We start from the raw sequence: 19,951 nt of genomic DNA on the forward strand, positions 1-19,951 counted from the left end.
ATGAAGCACACTTTACTGTGTACCATCCGGCCGCACGTCAAGATAAGTGTCCAACAGCTGCTGAGACTGAAACGCAAAAGAACGGAACCGCGTTTCAGACTTGTTATTTACGCCAGTGCACAGGCGTCATTCTCTAAGCTAAGATGGCACTCCATAGTCTTCGAGACCTTCATTTCACTGTGAGTATTGTCTTTGATGGTATACATTGAACTTCTGCCGTGGTTTCCTTTCATTGTGTTCGTAAGACGTGCGCGTCAAGACGCCTCACAAATAGAGAAGGGAAACAAATCAGTCGCGAACTTACAAGTGAGTTTTCTTTCTTTAAAGTTTTGGATCCCTTACTACAACAAAATACTTAAGCGTCACTGTTACAATCACCGTTCAATGCTACAAATTAAAGCCGCAGCGCAATTTAATTTGGCTGGCGATTTCATCAACCTTTATACTGACGTAATACACCTCAATAATCATACGTCTCACGAACTACATCTCTTTTCAGAGAAAAGCCCTATATTAGCAACATATAGCCCACACTGATAGTCTTGACAACGTCTCCAAAACGTCCCCGATCTCCCCGAAAGTGAACGAGCGTTCGCTCTTAACGTATCACGATTACATGAAAGTGTAAAAAATGACATCCACCTGGACTGAAGCAGTTAGCTACCAAGGCAAGCCGTACGCGTTTCACAGCATGATAGTTTCGCATTTGAAGAAAATTTGTCCTTGTCCCATATATATGTCTAAGAGTCCGGGGCTTACGCCTTTCCGGGGTGGTCGCTCTGATGGCGCGGCGGAACGCGTCTTACATATGATCAAGTTTCGCGCCGATGATGATGGTGATTAATAACATTATTATTATTTATTGGCATCGCCTTGGAAACGGGGCGGTGACATAACCTAGCCTGCTCGAGCTAATGAGGAACTCTATACACATTTTTCAGTCAAGCACTTTTTCTACTTCTTCTTAACCTTTGTCTACATCTTCGTAATCTTTTCTCTCTTCCTTAAAACCTATTTATCTAAATTGTATAGTTACCTATGCCTGTAACGGATCCGGCCATAACCGCTCCAACCACTGCAAAGCCCCACCCATAGGAGAGGTCGAATGGCGAAAAACGTAAGTGACGAAATGAGAGCCGAAATGAGAGCCCTTGGAGTCATAATCTCGGTCGCTCAATTTTTGGACGCTTTCGCGTGACGTGGCGTCTGATGTGACTTCATTAGATCGATGGGCTTTCTTTTCGCTGTGCTAAGTAATCAGCATCCGCTGAAAGCGATATCGCAAGCAATGATAAATAACTGGCCAACAATACGTTTTTTCCTGTTCGGATAAAGACCACTAATATTACAGAAAGCAGCGTGTCGTTTATTACGCCATTTTGGATTATGCTTACAGTCACAACACTAAGCTTATGTTTTTAGTCCAACTAACAAAGACATTGCTTTAGTTTGGTCACGTATTACTTGTATTGCATGAAGAAAAAATTGGTGGACGCTTAAGCTTCGCCTTTAAGAGTGTAACGCGATAGTCTTGCGCTAGCTGATTCCAACTTAAGCTTGCAAAATACTTTCTTTAATCACCACACTTGACTTGCTGCCGTTTAATGACCCCACTTAAATTTATCGCGGACAATGCCACCAACGCCAACGCCGACACCGGATTTTCTGCGACACAGGGCTCTTAACACTGTCGCGTTAATAACTTTTGCGGTGTTAGCTGTAAGGGGAGAGGAGGTGAGGGAGTAGCAAGTTTTTCTTTCATTTGCACTCACTGATTTTGTACCTATGCAGAGACGTTACATGAACGTCGAGGCTTCGCAGATGTGACTGCGTGAGTTCACGTTTATGCAGTCAGTAGTTACAGTGTGTAGTAATAGATAGCAAAGCAAGCAAGTGATGTAAAATTCACATTGACTGCCGTGAGTATATAGAATGCATTTTTCTGGAACATACAGGTCAGCAGTCGATAACATAGCTTTCGATATATGGTACAGGGCTAAATATGTTTGCTATTTCTCAACCGATGCAGTCCCACTATTCCTGGCAAAATATTCTTGCGATTAAATTTGATGCTTTATTTGTTAGGAACCTAAACCCGCCCAGGCAGTCAAAATGACGCTTTCGAAGAAACGGGAAATCACTTGTAATATGCATGATGTTCCTTCATTCGAAGGATCCTTTTATGGTGTATTCAAAGCGTATTGTCAGAGAAGCGGCTGCAAGTCTTCTTGCCATCTTCAAAATGCAAGACGCAATGCTTGATGTCCCCAGTGGGCCAGATGGATCAAAATACCAAGAGGTTGCGCGTGCGGACACACGGAAACGTGTTTATACCCTGTCCACCGACGCACGCATTCACTGCGAGGTTCCTGAGTGCCTCTTGAACAGCTGTCAACCTCGACAACTGCCGCAGAATTTCTAGCTCATTTGAGGCTACCACTTTGTCCATGATCACCACTCTGGTTTTCATATTCGCATCGCCTTGCAGGAACTTTTTTTAGAAACAAATAAGGGGCTCAGTCGTCGCTGCCAAAATTAGCGTCTGTGCTCTTTCCATGTGAGAAAAAACGAGGTTTATCATGCAAGCTGTTTGCACCCTATTGGAATACCACTATATCGTTCGGTGTGTGATCTTACGTGGATTTGCAAACAAGTGGCTGAAAATTGTCTGACTTGAAAAACCCGACTGTGTTTTTGGTGGTCTCAGTGCTAGCTGGAACGTTTCCCGCTTTCACTGACACTTCGCTGCTCAGCGTTGACGCTTAAAGACGAGTCGCCCGCTTTCCTTTTCGCAGGTGGTTATGGCCGTTCTCTGAGTTCGGGTTGTATCGTGGGTCTGCCACACAGTCCCTAGTCTTTCACCGACGTAGCGTTTGTTTCAATATAGCGTAGTGCTACATCTAGTCACACTACGCTCTTTATTCCGATTGATTACATCTGGCTTATTCGATCTTCCGACAGAGCTCCCATTTCCTTGCTTGTGCGCTTTTCCCCTCTGTTTTCCTCCAGTGCCCCTTGCTTCTTTTTTACCATGCTACGAAGAGGCTGCACTACTTTCTGGCATGACTAGCGGCTGCAGACAAACGGCACGGGGCAAAACTTGAGGAGCCCATAATTAGAGTGGGCGCTGCATATTTTGATAGCGTCACTTTTCAAGTGATGCTGGCGAGTACAACGCCTTCCCGCACCACTGTGCAATTCTTGCTCACGCAAACAGGATCAAAGTGCCTTTCGCAAACATAGTTTTGCGGCTGCAGGGCTCGATCGTTTCAAGTTATGGCATTCTGCCAGGCTTGCAATCGGGCGTTGCCCTTCAGCACACTTAGCATTTAAATCTTATCTTTGCTGCTAGCATGGCCGCTGTTGCATTCTAGCGAAAAGCACTTCTTGGGCACAGCTGCGAGGTGTTGTCGGTGCTGATTTCTATATGGCGCAAGTGCTAATTTGGCGTTACCTCCCCGTCGTCAAGCGTGTTGTCTACAGATTCTGGGAGCAATGTGGCTGCCGTCTGATGCTGACTCCGTGTGCCACGCAACTGCTTGTGCGTGACACAAAGTGTTTTAAGCCACGTTAAACTAAAGCTTTTTATAACTAGAACAAAATAATGTCTACAAAAAATGCAAAACAATAAAGAAAGAAAGAACACGCAGCAGACACCGTCTTTCCGTCTGCCACCACCTGCCTAGCAGAGAAACCAACAACCCGCCTTGCTTTTAGGTTAGGCTCAGTGTTAAAACAGCATGGTATGCATTTCTAAATTCAATCCACGCCTTTGTGTAGCAGTAATCGTAATGAGTTACAGGTATTTATTTCATACCAAGCTTCAACGAACTCCCACATTTGTCTACACCATTTAAGTTTAACGCCTTTCGGCCTCACTAACGGGTGCTGTGGCCAGTGGTCAATGCGAGCCTTATGAGACGCGTCATCCCCATTACCACGCTGCGCCGTCGGAACACCGTTTCTTCTTACACCGTGCACCAGAGTACTGGGCGAGGGCGAACTGGTCGACAAACCGAAGCGTAGAGACACTGAAACGGCAAATCAGTTTTGTGGAAGCCCTCAGTGTAGAGGAAGTTTCATGAAAGAAAAAAAAATGGTCTTGAACTAGGACAAATTTTTCTTCGAGTTGAAAGCGTTCTTTCTGAGAAAGACTTATGGGTTTCCTTTGAAGCTTTGCGCTGCAGTATAAGTGGATGCCAATTTTTTTTCTTTAGCGAAACTTAATCCATCTTGTTGGCTTCGGCAGAACTTATTCGCCATAATAATTACACCCACTATTTATGTGATTGACGATGTGCCCCACAGATCAACGGCAACAGATAAAAAATTTCCACTTGGCCAGGCGTTCTCTGCTGAAAAATATTTGCAGCCCACCGTAACTTTTTCAGAGGCATACCTAAAGCTTAAGCGATGTTGCGGCTGAAGCACTTGACTGCATTCATAATGTAAAAGCTTTGCTTTATTGCAAGCTCTCATGAATACACCGTGCCTCACAGCCTCACAGCAGGTCTCGCAACCAACCATGACATGGTCATCGTGGGCTAGAATATTTCTTTTTAAACAGATTGCACACCTTTTATGGTTCGCACAACGTTTACTTTGCCGCAGCGCCTGTGACAGTGAGCGACGATGCAGCACATTGAAGCAGTGCTGACACCACATTTTTAACTGTTCATGTTTTAGCGTTAAATGAATGTCATGGACCTCGAAACCCTAGAAGAATTTGTGACAAGCCTCAGGCATAAGTAATTTGCTAGAATAACTCTTCTACGAAACAGTTTTGGTTTTGTTTCCAACAAGGTCAATGGCTTGTGATGGCACGGTGCATAAAGTGGCCACGTGGTAGCAGGACATCGTGCCATTTTGGCACTCGCTGCAGCTGGATCGGTGGTCTGTTACGCTGCTACACCGGGCATCGCAAGCAGTAGAAGTATAGCAGACGACCGAGCGAGTAAGTGCGAGTGTAAAAACGTTGCGATATCCTGCTGCCACGTGACCACCATCTGTGTAATGACGTCATGACACATAACACCACCTGGTAGACGAAAACCAAAACTTGTTTGTGGGAAAGCTATCACAGTAAATTATTTAGGGCGCTCGGAGGCATACCAGTATTTTTTCTAGAATTTCGAGGTCCAAGGTGTTCACTTCACTGACAGAAAAAGAAAGAAAGAAAAAAGACTAAGTTGAAAATATCATGTTAGCATTCCTTTAAAGCCATTTCGTGGCTGTTTTCATTGTGTTTGGGGCTTGTGGATCGTTTGAAAATGCTGAGATAGAGCGACACACTATTATGTTATTGTTAGTGTGCAATTCAGCTCGTTAGACGCTAACATTCAGAACAGAGGTATATTAGAGACAACACCTCAGACTATCCCTCCTATAGTGAACGCCGGCAGAAAACTTTGTATTTAGATCTAGAGCTTTCTCTTTTTTCTCTGTCTAGCTCTATTTTGAGACCTTGATTACAGGACTTATTTACTATATCAATGTTCCTTTAATTTCCATAACTTACACAATGAGCGGAGAGTGCTATTAAACAGGTTGAAAAGAAAGTGAAATGAGCATCACCTTTTCTTCGAGAAGTTTATCAGCTTTGCTACCTATCAGGCTTTTAATGATCAGTTGTGATGCTACTTGTGTATTTAGTACGGAAACGATCCGTAGATATGCATGGTCGCTGTGCATATAGTGCGCAAAGACAACTGGGACAGCAAAAACTTTATATGATGATATTAAGTCATGCTTCACGCAGCAAAGGCTCAGCTGTTGAACCAAGGCTACACTCACGAAATGCATAGCTTTCTGTGGATATATGCAACCAAATTGGCACTTCAAACGTTGGCACTTCAAACAGAATTTCAAGTGCCAACGGAGGAGCGCTGCTGGATACAGCTTTGAAATTGATTGCTGCTTTCTACTAAAGAAACTGATAACGCTACTTTAGGAGCAATAAATTCAAAATATTGTGGTTCTATTACTTCAAGCGTATATGACATAACGGCACGATATTATTTGTGCTTGCGTGTAAGCCCCAGCTAAGCGTCGAGAGATACTCTAGCCATTCGCGGCTTAAATCTTTCGGGAACGCGTGGTGCTACAGCACATAAAGGACGCTGTTGTGTAAAGAAAGGAAACATGGACCAGACATGCCTTAATGGGCTGAGGAATAAGCTACTGCCGCAAAGTATGCCAGAATGCAACTTGACAAGTGTGAAATGGAGCATCAAGCCGCCGTGTATAATTAAAGTATACCACGTTTTTCGTAAATAACCTTCGCTTTCAGATTCCTCTATGGGAAAGCAACTGGTCAATGGCCACACTTTGCTTGACAGTCATGACTGTTGTGCTTTTGACGTTGAGGTTCTTCATAGTGACGCCCACAAAGCGACAAGAAAAGAGACTGCCTCCAGGCCCAAGAGGGGTCCCCATACTCGGCTACCTGCCTTTCATACGGAAGCCATTACACGCCGCCTTCAAGGATTTGAGTAAACAGTATGGCCCCATTATAAGGTAGGTGCACTAAGAACGATGAAATAAAGTAACAACATATGCGTCTTGCACCTATGGTACGAACCGCTGTTATGCGGTGAAGAGATGCTATCCATGTTGAAGAGTGACGACCTCCTTTTTTATTTTATAAAATAGTTTTAACTATTTTTTACAGGCGAACAAAAGTCTGATATGCTAATTTACGAACTGTAGCAGGGGATTTACGCAAGTTCCGTATGAGACTAACCCAGAGGTTTTGAAGCCTTTGCGCAGATAGCTGTTATGTGTGTACTCCAGGAAAGATGAGTTGTATATTCAATGCCAATGTATTTATAGGACGATGTCAGAGGTACGGCGGTGTTATTTAGGACGTAATAAAAGCGAGGGTTTGATTGTTTTCGCAAGAAGGACATAACTTTACATTCGTCTGAGTTCCGGGTCATCTGCCATGATACTGCACCAGAAACTGACAAGGTTAAGGTCATCCTGCAGTATTAAATGATCATCATGTGTTTTTATCGTACGGTATAAAATGCAATTGTCTGTGAAAAGCCTTATCTGCGATGATATGTTTTGTGGAAGGTCATTAATGAAAATTAAGAAAAGAAAAGGACCAAGGACACTGCCCTGCGGTACGCCAGAAGTAATGTCAGAAATAAGTGATGAGTGTTTATTAACAGTGAACTGCTGCCGCAAGGAGAGAAAGTTTCGGAGCCAAGATTAATTTATCTAGTCGGAGCGCGGATAATTTTGAGATGAGGCGACAATTGAGTGACACGATCAAATGCTTTCGAAAAATCTAAGAATACACAGCCAGTCTGTTGTTTGTTATTCATGCTGGAATGTAATTCTGTTGTAAATTCGAGCAACTGGGTTTCACAAGATAAGCATTTTCTGAATCCATGATGGTTAAAATAAATAAGTTGCTTGATTCTAAATGGCGGTAAATATGCGATGCGGTAGATATATGTTCCAGTAGTTTACAGCAGATGCAAGTTAATGAGATGGGACGGTAATTTCGTGGAGAGTACTTTTTATCACCCTTGAATACAGGGATAACCTTTGCAATTTTCCAGTCCAGGGGTAGTTCGCCAGATGATAAGGATTGCCTAAAAACATGAAAAAATTTGGCTTGAAATTGTAACAGTATTTTTTAGTATATTGTATTTTTGAGTTGATATTGTCTACACCGGAAGATGTGGATAATTTCAGATTATTTATTAAAGACGCAATGCCATCTGCTGTAATATCTATTGGTTTCATAAAATGATATTCAAAGTCGGGAACTATGGGAACAGTGGAACAATCTTCCTGTGTAAAAACAGATGTGAAAAAAAAAAAAAAAACGTTAAACGCTACTGGACAATCAGCGTCAGACAAAGGGCTTTCACCATCATCACGTAGCAATATTTGCGGACAGTGTTACCTGGTGATATAACTTGCCAGAATTTTCTCGGGTTATTGATTAGAAGATATGGCAGGTCATGTGAGAAATATTTGTCTTTGGCTGCGCATAGCTCTTTGCAGTAAGATTTTAGAAAGTCACTGTATGCCGGCCAAGATGAGGCTTGATTGTCCCTTCTGGCCGCCCGATACAGACGCTTCTTCTTGTTTCTTGATATTCAAAGGTGCTTAGTCAATAAAGGATTTGATCTGTCATTTGCGATAACAATTTTTGGCACGTAATTTTCTACCAGTGCTGTTAATTTTTGCTTTAAAAGTTCCCAGCTGTCGTTTACCGATGTTGAATTAAAGAATGGCAGAAATTCTTCACTAAAAAAGACAGCCAACTCAGCATTAATATTTTTATAGTCGGCCCTATTGTAATCTCTAATGCTTTTAGTCTGAACCCGATAGAAAGTTTGTGGAATAATAATGTCTAATGAAGAAGTTTGTGATCGCTCAACCCATCAATGTAAGCAATAGACGCGGCGATATCAGGTGCGGTAGTTAGTACTAAATCTAAGATATTGGGACCGCGGGTGTGTTGATCGACTGTATGGGTTAGATGGTAATCCAATGTTAAGCTAATAAATTCAGCAGAGGAGTGGCAGGATGATAACAGATTTGGCCAATCAATAAGTGGAAAATTAAAGTCGCCTAGGAGATAAACAACAGCCGTGGAACATTGTTGAGTCGCACATGTAATGCTTTCACGCAGTACATCGAGAAACGAGTGGTCAGCGTCGGGCGGCCGATAACATGTACCCACAAGAACACGGGTAGAGGCTTGTTGCGCATGCGCCACAAAATATTTCAGCAGGGGGAACTTGTTTCTACGAGAAAGGATGAAATGCAGGTTTTTATAGCAATCACGACACTACCACCCCTCTTCCCACTACGGTCATGCCTGTAAATGTTATATTTGTTACTGTTGGGAAGAAGTTCTTCATTAGTAATGTCGGTGGGCAATCAAGTTTAAGTTAAAGCTACAATATCGGGATCGCCATCTTCCAAATAGGCACTCAATGCATCGCGCTTGTTTAGTAGGCTGCGAATGTTCGTGTAAGATAACGACAGCAGTGACGTTAAAGAAGATTGCGATTTCGTAGCTATACCAGAAAATGTATTGCCTTTTTTATTGACAGGATCGACGGCACAACTGTGTCAGTAGCGCGGTCATAAACATCAGTGGTGTCATTAATACGAACCTTATCAATTGTAAGTTTGAAAGGCTGTTTTCTTGTTTAAGCAAAGTCAATTAATTTTTTCCTAGCTTGCCGTGTGAATAAAGAAAAATCTTCACGTATCGAATTCTCAGTACCTTTTAGCATGTGTGCAAGTGCGAGGATATTCTGCTTGTCTTTGAAAAGAGCTAATCGTGCTATGATGGGCCGACGATTCTCAGAAGAAAAGCGTCCCAATCTATGCACGCGTTCAAGCTGTGCGTTCACCATGATAAGGCCAAGCTGTTCAGAGCAAAACGTTATTATTTTTTGAGATGCACCCCAGTTTTCGCCTTGCTCATCATCAATACCGAAAAAACAGCAAATTACATCGTCGCATTCTGTTTTCTGTATCATCAAATCTTGAAGTGAGGGAGTGAAGTTGATCACATAAGTTGCGTAACTCGTTATTTGGCTCCGAGTTTTGAACACTATCAAGAGATGCATTCGCGTTTTCGAGTGCATCTATCCTTCCGGGTAAGCAGTTTACTCTAGCATCTGTAGCTTCTTGCCGTTACCCGACACCTTTCAGCTCATTAAGGATAGCTGACTGTCCCGTTTCAAGTCTACGCATAGTCTCAAGAACGGAAGCAAGCGTTTGAGCGATGCCATGGATTAGTGTCAGGGCCCGGGTTTTGGTCCACATCCCCAGAAAGTAGAATCAACCAGTTACTTATGGACGAACATACGCTCGACAAGAGCGACGACACCAGGTACAATTTATCTGAAATTGCTTCGGGGCACGACATTGCAATGAGGCAGTAGTGAAGTCTTAATATAAAGCGCCAAGGCGGTAACTGACCTGTAAATACAGCAGCGGTAAGTGCCCCAAATGTGTGGTGCCCAAAGCGAGCCGTGACCAGACGCTGCTAATATTCCTTGTAGAGCTCTGCGATGATAGCGGTGCAGGATCAGGTTGCCAGCCCATCCATGGAAGCTTTTCAACTCTAGCGGGTTGAACCGGGATTCAGGCGGCGATTAGAGTAGAGGACTTGAAGGCGGGAGCCAACATTCAGTGGACGAAGAGCGGATAATCCAGTGGATGATCTTGCCCTATAAAACGCCGATGTAGGCAAGGGTAACTTTCACTAGCACATACGGCGCGATTTTATCGCCCTTGGACTTTATACGGAACCTCACGGTGACGACGGCGATGACAGAAATCTGCTTGGAGTGTCCATATAATTGCTATCGCAATAAAATAACCGCCGGGCAGGAAAAAAGCGAACTGCTTAGAAAACCAAAATATATTTTCTGCTCTTTCATTTCCTATGGTGCAGTGTGTCCGTGAGCGGCGTGAAAGGTCTCGAAAACGACGTTTCAAACCATCGATAGCAGGCGGCCATTTTTTTAGTTCTCCTTCGACGATTGCGAAACTCTGGAGCGCGTTTAAACATCACCGCCTCGGGGAAAAAAAAAAACTGCTTAGAAAACTAAAATCTAGTTCTCCTTCACGTCCGTAGCGCAGTATGTCCGTGAGCGCCAAGGAAGGTCTCGAAAGCGGCGTTTCAAACCACCGATAGAGCGCTAAGGATGCCCAATGGGCGCGGTACCAGTGATCATTCCCGCAAGTAACTTTTATAACTAGCCATGTGATATTCGCAGGCTTCGGCTTGGATGCAGGGAAGTCGTGGTACTGAATGACCTCAAATCTATCACAGAGGGGCTCTCAAACCCAGATGTGCTATACCGGCCTGATGATTCCCTTTTCGGCTATCTCGGAATAAAAGGTTAGAAAATGTTCCGAATTGTATTGCCTCGTCACTTGCGCTTTCATGTGACTGTTGTTTTTGCTCATTATAGTCTGCAGCATTCTACCTGCTATTTTCAATAGCGCCTTCGCTTTTCTATGGGTTTTCGTCGAAACAGGCATTACATCTCTAAACGGAGAACCATGGCAACAGAACCGAAGATACTGCTTTCATGTTTTAAGAAATCTAGGATACGCAAAAAAATCAATGGAGACACATATTCAAGTAAGCGGCCAATTTTTCTGTTCAATCTGATTGTCGACAACATGATTAACAGTATTCTTACACTTCGCAGCAAAACAACACATTGGGATTTATTTTTTAGGCGTAAGCGGCTGGAAAGAGCAGATGAACTTGCTTAGGTAAAAAAAACCTGGTTCAAACATTTTGTTGGTACCTAGTGCCGAGCCCTGGCCGGAATCTTCCCATCACGCCTTCACATATTGCACAATAGGTAGGAAGCGAGCTGTGTTGTAAAACGTGAGAATTCACAAATCTGAAACCTGAAGCTTGAGCATTATTTGTACGCGAGTCTGCAACTGTTTCACCGAGGGTCCATGCCATATTGCGGTGCTAAGGCGCACGATTAAGATGATGAAAATTGCAACCTAAACAAAAAAGTCATATGCTGAATAGCCGAGGTCATTGAAAGCGGTTCCATGTGGCAGAAGTAAGACTTGTGAAGTTTTGTAGTTGCTTCCAGAGCGACTATGAAACCCAACGCCAAGCTCTGACCGTAAGATGGTTCCTCATACGCATGACGTGGCAAACTGAAATGCTTACGAGTTTCACTCGTTCCGCCTATCCCAATGTCATCACAATGCGGATTCCGCTGACTGCGCGCCCATCTCGATAGCAAGCAGCTTAAACGTAGCGCATTCTGAGCGACACCTTCCAGGCTCCTTGTTCTCGAGTGCCCGGCACTTCAGACTTGAGTCATTACGACTAATTTCTACCAACAGGAAGAAGTGCAGTGCTTTGTGGATCTCCTGGCATCGAGGAAAGGACAGCCTATGCTACTCGCTCAGAAGCTGGCGGCCAGCGTAGCCAACAACATCTCTGCGTTGGTGTTCGGACAGCGATACGACCTCGAAGATCCCAAAGGTCGCCATATCGAAGGACTGATGAGCAAATTCCTGCGCCACGGTAGCGTGCTGTCGGTCCTAGACTTCCTTCCAGCAGTCCGCTCTGTCTGCAACTACATCCCGAACACAAACCTCTACATCATAAACGACGTTATGAAGAAGATGACTCAAGTTATCAGGTGAGCACGACAAAGGAGAAGAGCTTATGGCAAAAGCCATCAATGTAGTCGTGCAAGAAGCAGCACGAGAAAAGAAGTGCCGCTTTTTCTTAAGAGCTGTCGATTCGTATACTGTGAAAAAATTGCGAGATGGCATTTTGTAAATTTCCGTGCGATACGTTGCACGAATCGAGTAAAAAGCTGGAGGAAGCTTAAGCTTCGCCTTTAAGAGTGGAACGCGATAGCATTAAATGACACCTGACTGTTCGTCAGGCTTCCCGAAACTGCAGCTTTCTTTTTTTGCACTTTCGCCTCGGCTCGCCGCTGCCGTAGGGAGCATACATGCAACGCGGCTCCCGTAGCGCTTAAATGTAGGCTCCGTAGGCTCCCGAGGAGGCGAGCGCTATCTGATGGTGTTTTTGCAAGGAACACTGACCGAGACGCGCAGGTGTATGTATGTTAGAAATGCTGAAAAAGGGGTTCGTATTTGAGTTTCCGCGTAACATAAGTATGTTTTCTCGGATATTCAAATCCCAATCCATCGATATATCATACCTGTAGGTTGTGGTTAAGTCGTACTTTACGATTTTTCTGACGTATTTCACTTAGAGAAATTCAAATATTTCACCAGTGCCTTAGCGCCACGCGGAGGGCCTGTGTGGTCGGGGTGGTTCGGAATTATTTTTTGGCCGCGGACGCCGAGACTGACGCCGGATTTTCTGCGACACGGGGCTTTTAACGCTATCGCGTTAAAAGACCGAACAGTGGCTGCTGAGTGAGGGAAGTGTCCCCTATGTAATCACTACAAGACGTTTGGTATAGGACGAAAATTTGTCGCCGCACCATGCAGCTAGAATTGATGACTCAACTAACAGTAGATTCGTCCATGACCATTGCCCAGAAATTCATTTAAATGGTAAATTGCCGCTATCTCAATCTTCTGAATCAGCGCATAACGCAGGGCAGGAGTACAAACGCTTCCTTGCTACCACCCTTTGTCTCTTCTTTCTGGATTCTGTAAGTCGAAGAGATCAAGACGAAAAGCTAGAATGAAAGAATGGAATTTTGTTTGCTCGGCGTTATTCGCTGCCTACATTTATTAAACGTAATCAAGCTATCACAGGTGTGGAAGTGCCATTCGAACTTCAGTTCGCTTCTCTGCTTTTGTTTTCATCATGTTTTCATCTTCTGTAATACACATGCCGCCTCCCACGATTACCATAAACCACTGCCTCGCGAAAGCTACCGCAACATTACGAAAACTGGACTTCGGTTTCAAAATAAACTTGTACACTTTTGGCTAAAGTTGAAGCGGCTGAATGTAAGTTAGCATAACCCAACTAAATGCGTACAGTCTATCGCAAAAGGGCAAATACCATTGCATTTTTTGCCGTATATGCCAGGAAATGCACCCTACGTGGCAGCAATACTGATCCCAACCTTTGCTGCTGACGAGCGGAGAAAGAATCGGCATTAACGTGCAGACGCTGGCGTCGTTCTGGCGATTCAGAAGGGGCTATTAAGCTGTGGCTTTAAGCTCCACTCGTAAACACGTAAACCATCTAACCTGCATAAGGAATATTGACGTTTTTTGTGTCGCAGGATGGAAGTGAAGAAGCGAGAACAGAACATGGAAGATTATTTTGAAAAAGATTTTATCGACGGGTACATGAGGAAGATAGAAGAAAACAAGGGCGTCAATTCCCATTTTAGTCGTAAGTAATGGTCGTTAGAATATCGTGGCTGTGATTCATTCTGAGTAGGGATTGTATTATGCTCGCCTACCGCAAATTGAATATTTTTATGTGCTTTCGCTGACTTTAGAACTAAGCGATTGTGGGTTGTCTAAATACAAGCGAAATCAAAGGATTGTTATGGAATATATTGCGCGTTCGAAGTCCATCTTATTTTGTTACAATTTTAAACAGACGATGATTGCTAAAAATAATTTTCTGACACAGTGGTGAAGTAGGTACGGAAATGGAAACTGATATCGATATAAGCAGCAAAGCTGTTTAAGCCAGCCGTAATGTGTGGTTCGTGTTTCGTATCAAGAAACTGCCGCGCCGGCCGTAGCCATGGCTACCAGGAGGGCGGCGACACCCACCCAGGATACAGTGTACTAGAAGGGGCAGTGCAGCGGGCGGAGCCAGCGGCCCATAGGGCGCCTGATGTCGCCGGTGGCGAAAGAAGCGGCGGCGCTGCAATCGCCCACTCTTGAATGCGGTTGCTTGCTTCGTGGCTGGGAAGTGCTTGTCAGGTGGTGTTTCTCCCGCTTTTGTCTAAATGTGTAGTGCTAAATCGCGCGAATGGCTCGTAAGCAACGCTTAAACCATTGCTTCGCCCCTGGGTGCAGCACAGGGTATTCGCGAAGTAAAGAAACGGTGAAGTTTTCACTGTTTAAAGCGCCCGCAGACCCGGAGCGAAGAAGCGTTTGGGAACGCAATTTGCATAGAGGCGATAAGAGGCTTACACCGGATTCCGCAGTGTGTGAGCTACATTTTGAGCAGCGCTTCATTGTTAGAGACTATGTGCATTGCATCAACGGCACGGAACTAGCTACGTTTAATTCCCCTGTCACGCGACCAGCCGATTGCGATTATGTACAGTTAGAATCTGCTCGCTCGCGATCGTAGACTCGTCTGTGCCCTCAAGCTCTGTAAGCTTAACAAACTCGATCCTGATTGCTGAACGTGTCGAAAAAGTTCTTTTGGATGGCGTTCAGTTGCGACGAAACTGCCCGTATACTCTCGAGAGCGTGGGTACATTCAAAGCGACGAGGATAGACGCGCTATAGTTATTTCAGAGACTGCTTTTGCTTCTGTGTCAAGAAAAAAAAAAATGTGGTTGATCCCTCTTATATAGGAATCGGTATAGAACACGAAAGTGAAACGTGTATTCACAGAAGTAGTGTAATGTTTATTGCACATTGATATATAATGTCTATTGGTGTTTTGTGGCTAAAGCGCCCTTAGGCGTTGATGCACCCACGCTGACGCCTAGTGGCACGTCTCCTCCATCACGACTACCAACGTCGATGACCATGAGCAACCGTCGTGCATATGGAAGCTGCACTACGCTGCACACGCTAGCACAACGCGAAAGACGAAGCACGTAACTGACACACTAATACAACGCCCAAGACAAAGCACGTAACTGAATCGTCACCGAGTCAAATCAGCGCGTACAGCGCGTCGTAATTGCAGCCTCCGCGATCAACTTCAGAAACATTTTCAGAGCTAATTGCGGAGGCCACGCTCCGCTGTGCTGAGTACGGTGAACGCCACCTAGTAGTTGGTAGTGCTTCTTGATGCCAGCGTCCCTTCGAATGCTGGCATCGAGGCGTCGTAGTGCTGAGACCACCGAAGCGTTCACTGTCGGTGCGCGTTAGTGTCATAATGCAGTACTTCTCTTTTCTGCTCGTAGGCGGCGGCACCGCCCCGAGCAAGAGCGCGGGTACACGGAGGAGTGTTAGATATATAAGGCGCGTCTGTGTAGCTCTCTGCAAATGCGTTTGTGGCGCAATGGGTTAAACGCTCGGCGATCTATCGTCGCGGACCGAGAGGTCGTGGGTTCGATTTCCAAATTTTGCATGTTTGTGGAACTTTTTCTTCTGGTTTCTTTCTTTGTATTATGCTCGTGTATGTTCGTGTGACGTATTTCCGTGACGGAAATACGTCAGTGAAGTCTTGGTGGACCCCGGCATAAAACACTTTCGTGTTAAAAGAATAAAAAGCAGCACGCATTGTATTTTTTTATCATAAGCAGACAATACAGACTAAGTAAACTAAGTGCTTACGGGCAAAAATCTGAACAACGTTTCCAGCGCGCGCCAAGCATACACGAGCGTCGCAGTGGATACGAGTGTCGTCTGCTTCTCTTCAAGAGTGGTCGATCGCAGCGCCGCCGCTACTGGCGCCGCCGCGGGAGCCACGCGGAGAATGCCGCCCGCTGCACTGCCCCTTCTAGTACACTGTACCCAGGAGGGCGGCGCGGCGCATGCGCACGCGGTCTCCTCCTCGCCAGCTCCCTCCCTTCCCGACCACCGCCTCTCTTCTCTGCGCGGCGCGATGTACCAGGAGAGAGAGAGAGAGAGAGAGAGAAAAAAGGCGAAAGCTTGCACTAGGGCGAGCAAAGCTCAAGACACAGCGAAGCTGGCCGATTGATTGCGTCTCTTGGTTGTAGCTAGGTTGAACTTGGCTATGTCGAGGTTTAAACTTGGTTGTCATCTAGGCTAGTACTGGAAATACTGTGGTAGTACTGAAAGGTGCGCAGCGGTAGCGTGACGGTGCGGAGGAGCATGACGTCATACCAGCTGTGGCGGCGGCGATAGCGTGGCGGTGGCGTGGTGGCGCGTCGCATCTTTCCAGTACCTACCGCAGCCTTTCCAGTATTAGCGCAGATGACGTACATGAGTATAGGCCTAGCTACAACCAAGTGTAAAACTCGACATAGCCAAGTTCAACATAGCTACAACCAAGAGACAATCAATCAGCGAGCTTCGCTGTGGCTTGAGCTTTGCGCGCTCTAGTGCAAGATTTCGCCTTTTTTAATGAGATTACCATTATTTGCCGACTTCGGCCACTTTGTGTCTATATATCTAGCCTCCTTACGCCGTTCTTGAAATAAAAAAAGAACATATGAAGAGAGAGAAAAGGATCCATAGAAAGGTATAGGTCGGTTAACCAGAGGTAGTTCCATTTGGCTACCCTGCACGGGGGGGAAGGACTAGGGCCATAAAAAGAGAAAGTGAGCGCAAATGAGAGAGAGAAAGACAAAAAGAGAGACGACCATGAACAAACCGCCTCCACTCTAGAGGGTTGGATGGCTGCTCTCACAAAGTCTGTTATGAAGGCCTGTAGTCCGCAGCAACCAGAGTAACGAAAATAGAGACGTCTGCACGGAGTTTCTTTTGGGCGCACTGGCCTAGAGATTTTATTTCTGATAGTGGACGATTGTGCAATTGGTCCTGCACTCTACACATCACTTGCCTCTCGGCACTACAGCGCGGGCAGACAGAGATAATGTGTGTGAGCGCCTCATCACAGCTCCTTGTGTCGCACGTGGGGCTGTTGGCCATTGCAATAAGGAAGGCATACGAGTTCGCAAATACGACACCTAGCCACAAATGGTACAGCACGGTCTGTTTACGTCGTAGTAACCCAGTTGGTAGATGTCTATGCACTGGAAGGCGCCTAGACCACGCTTACAAGGCGCCACAATAAGCGAAATTTCTTCCCAGGAACCGACACTATTTATAAAGAGAGCGCTGTCACAGTTCACCAGTGTGCAGCCGCGTCCAAGTAAAGCAGATCTTTTGGCGATAATGACACCGACGCCACACTCACGCAACAATCACCTGCTTCTGGATAGCTGCTGTACTTGAACGCGACGGCGCACAGATGAACTGTGACAGCGTTCTGTGTTGGTTTTTATGGATAAATTTTGCTGGTTGTGGCGCCTTGTGCAAGGTCGATCCAAATAGATCGCGAAGCTTCGGGCGAAAAGTGGTTCAGAACGAATTGTCACCGATATCAGCAAGGGTGGTTATGGGAGCAGCGATTGAAGCGCGACTATGTTTGGAGGGAATAAATACTGGGAAAAAAAAGACGTTATTTATTAAATCGAGACACCGATTCATCAACGAAAATGAAATTCCTAATCAATTTTATATACGCATGGCGAGAAAAGAAGAGACCACTTTATTTTACTTGATCATTATCAACAAATGCCTTTTTTCAGCGTGCACCATAAGAGCGCTCATCGATAGCGGTGGGCGTTGACGCCGATATCACTTGTAATGCAATGCAGCTCTCGGAGTGTGCAGAAAGGCGCGTTCGTAAAGTTCACCTGTTAGATAGAATACGCCCACCTCACGTGTTGTGTTGTTTTGCTTGTCGACATTTGTCTGAATTTGGTGACGCTGGTAGTTTCATTGTTTCTTAACCTGTGCAGTCAAACGTAGCGAGTTGCGATCGCCAGATACTTGTTTACTTTAGTTGCTTTTGTGCGACAGCGCTGGCCGACGGGCTTTGCGTCCGACGAAAGGACGAGCAATCTACGCACTCGACGCCCAAATTAAGCGTTCGTCGGCCTCCAGAGAAAGTATGTTCTGCGCAGCGATGCGATTTAGACACCCGTATACGGCTGACCTTTTCCTGCGTCGCTTTCCGCGCTGAAAGCTCGGAACGCCCACTAAGTTAAATGGTGGGCCATTTGAATATACAGCTTTAATGGCAGGCCTCCAAAAACAAATTGCGCGCCTTTGAGAACAAAATGACGTCACTTCTGTTTTTAACGGATATGACATCACATTATTTTTTCTTCCGCCGGAAGTGTTCCCTCCTCGAAGTGTTCCCTCCTCGCTAAGCCTCGTGAACCGCCGACGAGCCGCCATATTTTGAACGTATGGGCTTCAATGGAAGCTTCGCTACCAGGTATATTTACCTTGCCTTGTGTGCGTCGTCATATACGCGCCTTTCACCTCAGAATATATTCAACCAACGCGCCCAGTATTCCTTCCTAACGGTGTATATGTATATCCGGACAGAACGAACGTAAACGAGATATGGTGAAAACGTGCAAGTCCCACAGGGGCAACGTCCATTCACGGGACATCGATCGCAGCCCAGTCGCGGCACCAGTTAGCGAAATCGCTATGATGATGAATAAACTTTGTTGTACGAAGAGTGGTTTGGTTAATCTCGGGTGGAGTCAAAACATACTGATCGCGTTCATGTGCAGATCGGGTGGCTTCATCGGCATGGGAATTCCCAATGTTGTTGGAGTGCCCCGGAAGATATTGAAATATTGAAGCGAAAGCTTCATTACGCTACCTCGGGCAGCCGTCGGCGACTCGACAGTTCTCACCTTGAGAGCTAGAGGTCAAACCACAAGTTAAGGCATAGTCCGACATTATCGGCACGCGGCCGAGCGTCACCAGACGCCGGGTGCGTCGGAGCGCATAGGCCTCGCGTTCGGTTACGTCGGCGGCGCGAGTACGTCGAACCATCGGTCGAATAGCCGCTGTTGTTCTCGCCAATGTGACATAACGTGTGCGCGCGTTCACGCTACGTCTGAGTATATTTAGGCCTTTACGGAGCCCTGAAAGGAGACATTGCCGCCGTTGCCCGAGTAGAGTTGGGCCAGGCTGCGAGTTGCAACCAAGTGTCGATCACTACTTTACTGATCACCACAGTGTCTTCATAGGTAAAAAAAATGATGAATAAAGACTGTATTCACTGCAAACATGTCTGTATATTATTGCGAAACCACACCTCGGCCAAAGCTCGACAGCGGGCCTAGCCAGGGCAGTGAAGCTTTCGCTATCAACCAGGGTTAACCAAAGCTAAATCACACCAATTTTTTATTTCATGTCGCTTTTCATGGCTGCGATGTTATGTCTGTCAAATTTCTGAGACAAGATTCGAAACCGGTTTGTTTGTGTTCCATGTTATTGTGAAATGCAGCGCACACCGAGACAATGACATGAAATGACGACGACAAGCACTGAGGCCAGTTGCTCATTGGGACTATGGCGCATTAAATTGCGTTTTGTATGCATTGAAGGGCTGCATTTGGAATCGCAGAAACTGTCCATCGTTGCGGTGGCTTCTCATTAATGAAATCAAGTGCCGCGTGGAGTGCAGCACGCTCTACACCCGTCGATGTAGTCACACATGATGTTTTCAACTTGATGTCTTCAGATTTCTTCCGGCATAATGAGTGCAGCAGCAGAGCTGTTGAGTTTTACCGAAGCATATGTGTGTACATGCTGCCGGATTCTGCTCACGTTG

General features: G+C 45.5%; 1 protein-coding gene across 1 annotated transcript in view; it reads left to right on the forward strand.

The window, feature by feature from the left end:
- The first annotated feature begins 8 nt into the window (after window positions 1–8).
- LOC119448180 (uncharacterized) overlaps window positions 9–19,951 on the forward strand; it is a 54,969-nt gene continuing 35,026 nt past the window's right edge. The window contains exons 1-6 of the mRNA XM_049665135.1: window positions 9–179; window positions 6,290–6,516; window positions 10,767–10,891; window positions 11,031–11,137; window positions 11,875–12,176; window positions 13,758–13,870. Coding sequence (XP_049521092.1) covers window positions 144–179; window positions 6,290–6,516; window positions 10,767–10,891; window positions 11,031–11,137; window positions 11,875–12,176; window positions 13,758–13,870 — 910 coding nt within the window. The 5' untranslated portion in view covers window positions 9–143. The remainder of the gene's footprint in view (window positions 180–6,289; window positions 6,517–10,766; window positions 10,892–11,030; window positions 11,138–11,874; window positions 12,177–13,757; window positions 13,871–19,951) is intronic.

The sequence above is a fragment of the Dermacentor silvarum genome, chromosome 4, assembly GCF_013339745.2.
Source record: "Dermacentor silvarum isolate Dsil-2018 chromosome 4, BIME_Dsil_1.4, whole genome shotgun sequence".
Lineage (NCBI taxonomy): Eukaryota > Metazoa > Arthropoda > Arachnida > Ixodida > Ixodidae > Dermacentor > Dermacentor silvarum.